The 8,055-nt window shown below is 47.4% G+C and overlaps 1 protein-coding gene across 1 annotated transcript in view; it reads left to right on the top strand.

Moving 5' to 3' along the window:
* LOC103747216 (probasin-like) overlaps nt 1-8,055 on the top strand; it is a 17,709-nt gene that overhangs the window by 8,868 nt on the left and 786 nt on the right. Inside the window, exons 3-6 of the mRNA XM_008849565.2 lie at nt 2,758-2,828; nt 4,854-4,961; nt 6,111-6,212; nt 6,752-6,781. Of these exons, the coding sequence (XP_008847787.2) occupies nt 2,758-2,828; nt 4,854-4,961; nt 6,111-6,212; nt 6,752-6,768 (298 nt within the window). The 3' untranslated portion in view covers nt 6,769-6,781. The remainder of the gene's footprint in view (nt 1-2,757; nt 2,829-4,853; nt 4,962-6,110; nt 6,213-6,751; nt 6,782-8,055) is intronic.

Genomic DNA, 8,055 nt, shown 5'->3' with positions numbered 1-8,055 from the left:
GATATGCTCATATGTAACAAATGCAATAGATGTTAAGGCGTGTCTGCCCTGTGCTCAAAGACCAAAAGCTAAAAGCTTTCTGAAGGATCAGGAACAAGAGGTATATGTTCAACCTCCACATTTCCATGAACCTTCATAGTTGGTTATACAATTCCAAATGGTCAGCCATAAACATATGTACACATATGCATTGCTACATGAACTCAGTAACTATACAGATAGCTACATGATAGATACAGAGATAGATAGATAGATAGATAGATAGATAGATAGATAGATAGATATCAAAACCTCATGAAATCAACCACTGAACACACCCAGCAGAAACTGCCTGGCAAAGGTCCGTGTCAGGCGTCCAGCTGCCCTCCCCAGGAGAGAGCACCCACAGAGCAGTTCTCCCCTCGGGAACGTCCAAGCAAAGAAACAAACAACAGCCAGGGAGTCCCGCCATCCAATCCTGGGTTTTCGTGCTCAGAGAAGAAAGCAGGTGGGGACACCTCCCTGGGGAAACACCTGGGCTTGGTAAACCATTCGGGAGCCGTCAGAGGGTCCCTGTGGCCGAGTCCTCCAAGGTGACCTTTCTGTGTTCAGGGGGCAGGGGACGCCCCATGAGCAGAGCAGTGTTTGGAGGAGACGGTGAGACCGTCACTTTTGAGTCTGAAATGTGGGAAGACGCTCCTGAATCAGCAACAACTTCCCCACGTTATCACTGCTCATCACTCCTCAGGGAGCCATGTGGGAGCGAGAACACACTGACAGCACTGTGGGAAGTACTGTGCATATGAACAAAATTACCACGGGGACGAGGGTCCAACTCTCCTAGACTGAGGAACTCAGTCAATCGCATACCGATATTTGTGTTCTATTTTTTCATTTATTGATTATAATTCTGTTTTCGGGAGACTGAGTCACGTGTAGTTCACATTGGCTTTGGAGTAGACGACACGTCCCTTACACGTATGTCCCAAGCATTCGCATGACGGGATGCACTACGAAGCTCGCCTTCATAGTCAAACTCAGCACAGCTAAAATGATTAAACAGCCGATACCTCGAAATGTGATTAGACGTTCACACAAATATATAAGAGCTAAAAACGTCCTTTCTTCTTTTTTAAAAAACTATTATCATTTTTATTTTATGTGTATGACTGTATTGCCTACATGCGTGTAAGTGCACCTGTGTCGTGCAATGCCCACGGAGGTCAGAAGAGGGTGTCGGATCCCCTGGGACAGGAGTCGTAGCCGGTTGTTAGCCGTCTTGCGGGTGCTGGGAACGGAACCTAGGTCCTCCACAAGAGCAGCTAGTAATCTTAACGGCTCCAGTACAAACGTCCTTTCTTCTTTTTTAAAAAACTATTATCAGTGTTAGTTTATGTGTATGACTGTATTGCCTGCATGCGTGTAAGTGCACCTGTGTCGTGCAATGCCCACGGAGGTCAGAAGAGGGTGTCGGATCCCCTGGGACAGGAGTCGTAGCCGGTTGTTAGCCGTCTTGCGGGTGCTGGGAACGGAACCTGGGTCCTCCACAAGAGCAGCCAGTAATCTTAACGGCTCCAGTCCAAACGTCCTTTCTTCTTAAGTGTTGAGAATGCAATCCGAGCTCTTCAACCCATGAGGCCAGCACCCTGACACTGAGCCGCACAGCCAGGCCAAGTGGTCCTTGGCTTTTTTAAAGTCATAAACATGAATCTAAAGTGTGGTTGGAGATGCCGATCCTCATACTGTAGGTCACGGGCGATTGCTGGGTGAACAGTCGTGTGAATTGTCAGTGTTTCTGTCTTACTTCTTCTGTCTCCTGCTGTCTGTACTGACTCGAACCTTCTTAGCAAGCAACCACGGGGCGAATGCGGAGTCATGTCCATGATCATTCATGGAAGGCTTACTATCGAATCTCCAAAATCAGCAACATTTTAGAGACAGGTAGAAACCGTGTGATTTCAATGGACATAAAGTAAGCCAGAATTTCATGTATCTAAAAAGGAAGAAGAAAAAAACTCGCACTGTACCCTACAACACACAACAGCACGACCTTTAAGTCCTCATAAATGCCGATCAGCGTATCAAGTTTGTTTGCTATTTTTATTTTTATTCAATTTTTCTGAAATTGTTACAAATCTCACGCAATATACTTTGAACATATTTAGATCCCCCCCATAATTGCACACCCCTTACTAATCCCCATCAAATTTCTGTACTTTAATATGTGTGTGTACATGTGTGCGTGTTAAGCCCCATAGAGTCACGTATGCGCCCATTTCCCTGTTTGTCCACCGGAGCCTGGTCAACCTACTAAGAGTCACACCCTTAAATGAGACCGACTCACCCCCTCCCAGCTGTCATCTGTTGCCAAAAGCACTTGCCTAGCATGGAGCCCTGAACTCCATCCTGAGTACCACATGTAACAGGTGTGGTCATGACTGAATCTGACCCCGGCACTCATCAGGCGGAGGCAGAAGGATCAGTAGTTCACGGTCGTGTGACGGGAATGCTCAGAAATGCAGCAGGTGTCCCACGGCACACAGAAAGGCCGTCACCACTCCAGCAGACATTTATCCAAACCCAAGGCCGTAATTGATTTTTTTTAATGTCATAATACTATAACAAAGGCACCGTAAGCTATGTACAAAAGGACTATTAACTTGAAAATATATCTTATTGTGAGCACTTGACACGTGTTCTAACTCTCGTGGTTTCTGCCATCCCGAGACGGGGCTCTAATAACAAACGATAAAAAATGTCTGTTGCTTTGTTTTTAAGGAAAGGGGGGAAATGCAAATTCTTCAGAATCCCAGGAAGAAAAGGAGATAAAAACGTTTACGAGGCATCATGTGAGTAAGAATTGCTGCTGTTCTGGTCTTAACTGTATTTCTGTATGTCTAAACATGTAGGTTCTAATGCAGCTTTTATTAGAAATTAGACATGCAGTCTTAGAAGAGCTACTTAAATCCCCACCTATACTTTTTAGGTACAGTAACAGGATACTTTTTTAGTAATTTATTATGTTTATTTTATGTGCATGACTCCGTGGCCTGCACGTGTGTAACAGCAACCCTGTCATGCAGTGCTGAGGAGGTCAGAGGAGGGTGTTGCATTGCCTGGAACTGGAGTTACAGACGGTCGTTGGTCGGCACGTCACGTGGGTGCCGGGAATCGAACCCGGGTCCTCTGCAAGAGCAGCCAGTGCTCTTAACCCCTGAGCCATCTCTCCAGCACTGAGAATACTTTTAAAATTTGAAACAAGGGTCCTCTGCAAGAGCAGTCAGTGCTCTTAACCCATGAGCCATCTCTCCAGCACTGAGAATACTTTTAAAATTTGAAACAAAAAAGGTTTTGCACTTATTTATTTATATTTATTTATTGTGTGTGTGTGCATGTGTATGTGTGTGTCTGTGCATATGGAAATCAAACTCAAGTCATCAGACTTGCTGGCACGCACTGTGTTTAAAATTCTGACAGGAATATGGCCTGGCCATGGCTACTTACAGTCTAACTTAAAATACGTGGCGATCCTTTTATCATGGCGTCTTTGCTGTTTCATGGCAAAGTAAAGTGATCCTTATCTCCAATTCCATTTTAAAGGCTCCATTCACCCCAAATACAGTCAAAACCAAAACACCAAACATCCCACCAGCCCCATTTGGGTTTATGAATCAGTTTATCGGAATTATTGATAAGAGCACAGACGGCTTACGAGATTGCTAAAATATCCTAAGCCCTACTCCTTCTCAGCCTGTCGCTCACTAAAACCTTTTAAATGTGCTTTTGTTTTATGAGCGGTTCACCTGCGTGTATGTAAGTGTGGCGTGTGTTTGCAATGCCCACAGAGGCCAGAAGAGGGCGTCAGAGCTCCTGGAACTGGAGCCACAGGCAGTTGTCTCAACCTCTTCTGTACTTCAGCATTTGTTATAAAATTACAGACACGATAAGCAAGAGAGAGGTGATCATATCTCAGAGGCCAGCCTGGCGAGGGTCCTGGGACCGTCACTTCGTCTTCTGCAAGAAAAACATATTAGCAGGCCCATTACAGCAAATCCACCTTTTTCCTGTTCAGTTGTTGACCTGTCATCATGACCGCTGGGCCAAGTCTCCTGTAGGTCCAGCTTAGGGAGACCCTGAGTTTCTTGGAGCTACTTACAGGAGGGCGACTGACGGGTGACTTATAGGAGGATGGGCCCCTCGAAAACCCAGGTGACAAGTCGTGAGAGCTGCGCACGTGGAACTGTGTGTGCCACCCGCAGGCAGCAGGGGGTCGTCGGACAGTGTCCTCCCCCAGCAGTTGTACGCTGCCTTGGCACGGGGCCTCGAGAGTCTCATTAGTTATTGAATTCTCGAATCTCATCCGGGTCCCTCTTCCCTCCATGAGGGAATGTTTCAGTCCGGAGAGAACTTCTAGGTGACAGGCCCTCTTTATGGTCTTTTCCTATTCCTCACTTGAGGGAGACCTGGTAGGGTTCGGTATTTCCACCACGAAGTTAGATGGGAGGCGTACACATTTTCCTTTTGTTATACAGCTCTGTTGAGCACATACAGGCGCATGGCAAGACTCCACCATCCACATAACTACGCACCCCGACATTAGGAACATTGGAATTCCAAGTCAGTATCCATCCCAGCACTGTGTGGGCACCTGCAGAAAACCGATATCGTTCCTATTTTAAGGAGGGAGTACAAACTCACTTTCCTGATCCGTGGTCTTTCTCTTCACACACTGTACGTAGAGGTAGGAATATTAGTGAGGCAAGAATTACGCTTCATGTCAGTGTCAACAAGCGTTTACTAAACATGGGACCTGCGCAGTCACCTTTGCAAAGTTCGCTGCATCAAATCCACACTTTTTTTTTCATGTATCTCAGTTGAAGGAAAAAATCGTTTCATGATAAAGCTGGTGACTAAGAAGATGTTGCTGTTTTATTACTACAACGAACAGAACAGCAACGTTGGACGTGTTGTCGGAGCTCTCGGTAAGCGTTGCGTGGAATAAAGTGCGAAGTTTATTGTGTGTGTGTGTGTGTGTGTGTGTGTGTGTGTCATTCGAGGGAGATGGGTGTCTGTGCATTATCTTACAGAACAGCAATATTGGACGTGTTGTCGGAGCTCTCGGTAAGCATTGGGTGGAATAAAGTGCGAAGCTTATTTTGTGTGTGTTCATTCGAGGGAGATGGGTGTCTGTGCATTATCTTACAGAACAGCAATATTGGACGTGTTGTCGGAGCTCTCGGTAAGCGTTGCGTGGAATAAAGTGCGAAGCTTATTGTGTGTGTGTGTGTGTGTGTGTGTGTGTGTGTGTGTGATTCGAGGGAGATGGGTGTCTGTGAGCTATCTTCCACTGAGTTCATGGGTGCCAGAGTCTGCTCGGGAATGAGATTGAAGTCTTCATCTTCGTGGGTCAGCGATAGTGTGACGGTTGTTTTTGATTATGAAGTTGACACAATCTCCAGTCAGCTGGAGTCTCGTGGAGGGACCGGCTGTATCAGGCCGTCCTGTGGGCCTGTCTGTGTGGACTGCCTTAGTAACTTAACGTAAGGAACCCCGCTGCGTGCAGTGTGAGCGGCACCGTTGCCTAGGCCTCAGGTTAACTGTCAGCTTGACACAGCCTAGAGTCACCTGAAAACAGTGTCCATGAGGGATGGCCTACACCAGGTCGCCCTCTGACCCCGTCTGCAAAGGCAGTCGTGACTTGCTGGGACAGAAGACGTTCTTTATGATTAGTTCAAATCAGTTGGCTCTGTCCTATGATGACGAGTCCAGAATCCCAAGGCGCGCATTCTAGAACGCAAATACAGGCAAAGTAAGAAGTTGGAAGGGAGGCGGTGATCAGTCAGCCACAGCCTTTCTCATTTTTGGATGTTTTGGAAGCTGTATGAACCTTAGGGGCACTTGAGAACACAAGAAATTCTTAATTCCCTAAGAATCAAAAACTGATGGAAACTGATTTCACAGCCATGGTCTGGCCCTATATTTTCATATCACATGTGGACACGGGTAAACATCATCCGTCGGCCCCCAGACAGAGAGGCAGTGTTGTGACATGTCCCGTCCGGTAGGCTCACGTCCGGTAGGTCCTCTGTAAGCGTGCTGCGTCCTGACTGTCGTGTCTTCTCACATCCCAGCCAGAGCCAAACAGCTGACTGAGAAGCAGATGGAAAAATACATGGACTTAGTTGCAGAAATCGGCATCGAAGATGAAAACGTCCAACGTGTCGTCGACACAGGTAAAGTCACCACACGACATGGTGCGACACCGGCATTTACCTGACGGGTTCTGGTGATGACTACATGGGCTGTGCAAGCACCGGGGCTCGAGGTTTCCGGTACCCAGGTTTTTAAACAAAAAAAGTCAGAAATTCGAGTTCCCAGAGGGGGAGATGGCAGAAGCCCTCGCAATCGCCGGCTGGCTAATCTTTCTGAATTTCCAAGTTCCAGGTTGGGCGAGCCCTCTATCCAAACAGTAGGGTGGGGAGGGATTCACAAAGGCACTGGGATGTTCACCTCGGACTTCCACGTGTGTGGGGTGCACCTGTACACACAAACACACAGAGAAAAGAAAAACACGGGATCACCCACTCGACCACATGCACACATATAAACCGCACACACACAAGCACACACAACATTTATCTGCACTGAAAGCAGCTTTCTAAGGTCAGAAGTTCTATTCAAATTCTTGCGTTGTGTCTGAGGGCAAATGAAAATTCCTCACCGGTTGTAATAAACTACAAGGATCTCATTTTGTACCTTTACTGTCTTCCAGACACCTGTCCTCCATAAAGACGATACTTGGGTGAGTTGAATCGTGATCGTTTTATCTCCTGATATCTAATCAATTTGGGTTTTTTTTAGATAATACTTTATTTTGTGAAAATTTAGTATTTGTGTACAGCGTGTCTTGATGTTATCTGAACCCCCAGAACATTCAACTCCCCTAGGGACCCGAGAACACGCCTCCCTCTCAAGTTCACACAGTCCGTGACCGTGTGCAGACAGGCGTGGGATCTCCCAGCGGAGTGTGGACAGAGTAAATAACAGGGCCATCCCCCCAGAAAACTGGCTGTCGCTCTCTCAGCAGCCATCCAATGCCAGTATCTCCTCAGCTAGGCGTAGAACCCGAGGAATCTTTTGTCGGAGGCCTGCAACCCACAGCTGCTGTGACACGTTCCGGTGTGCAGTGGCCGTGTCAGGTCCCGAGGACAGCATCTCCCAGCTCTCCTCCCGCATCCTCTGGCTCTCACGGTTTCTCCTCACTCTTCTGAAATGTTCCCTGGCTCTTGGGAGACCAGAGGTTCCTGTAGACAAACCATTTACAACTGAGCAAAAGTTTGAGCAGTTATAGGTCCGGACTAAGCATTAAAAAAAGGAAAAAAAAGTTTCTCAGACCAAGATTGAAATCAACACCGGTTTATGAGTGTAAATATAAATATTAAGAAGGTAGTGTGGGGACAGAGCAATTCACGGAAACAGCACCAGGTTGTCCCCCACCCCGAGCCCACCGTCTCCGCAGTCGGTTTTGTCTAGGCTGACAGTACCAGACGTGGGATCCTCCGTTGACTCTCCCTTGTAGAGAGGTGTCGTGGTTGCAGGAGCCTAGACTGTCATGAAATGACCTACGTCTTCCAGTAGCAAAGTTGCTACATGTATGTGAACTCTTCCTTATGCATCATACTATCAATGTTATCTGACAAACTCTTGCATCTGCATCGAGCTTTGTCGGACACCCCCGGCTGCGTCTCCCCCACCCCCACCTCCCGCTCTCTCGTCTCCCCGTTCCGTGATTACACCCTGGATGGGTCCTTGCCCAGTGGCCTGTTTCATAATTTCATTCTTCTTCACGGCCTAGCAATATTCCATTTACTTTCCCGTCAGATGATGGACGTCTAGGCTGTTTCCGTAGGCTCTCCAGAGTCATCCCTCGCTTGGTGCTGGGGGGTTACGGGTTCTAATTTTCCTGAAGAAAAATGCCGTGCCATAGGTAGGTTTGGTGCAGAACGTGACGCACGCTGGGACGTTGGGGTAAGCAGCCGTGACACCGTGAGGGCTGGGCTCGTAGGTGCAGCAGGT

Source organism: Nannospalax galili, unplaced genomic scaffold (assembly GCF_000622305.1).
Source record: "Nannospalax galili isolate Female #2095 unplaced genomic scaffold, S.galili_v1.0 scaffold3005, whole genome shotgun sequence".
Taxonomy (NCBI): domain Eukaryota; kingdom Metazoa; phylum Chordata; class Mammalia; order Rodentia; family Spalacidae; genus Nannospalax; species Nannospalax galili.
This window is presented reverse-complemented; position numbering and strand designations above follow the sequence as displayed.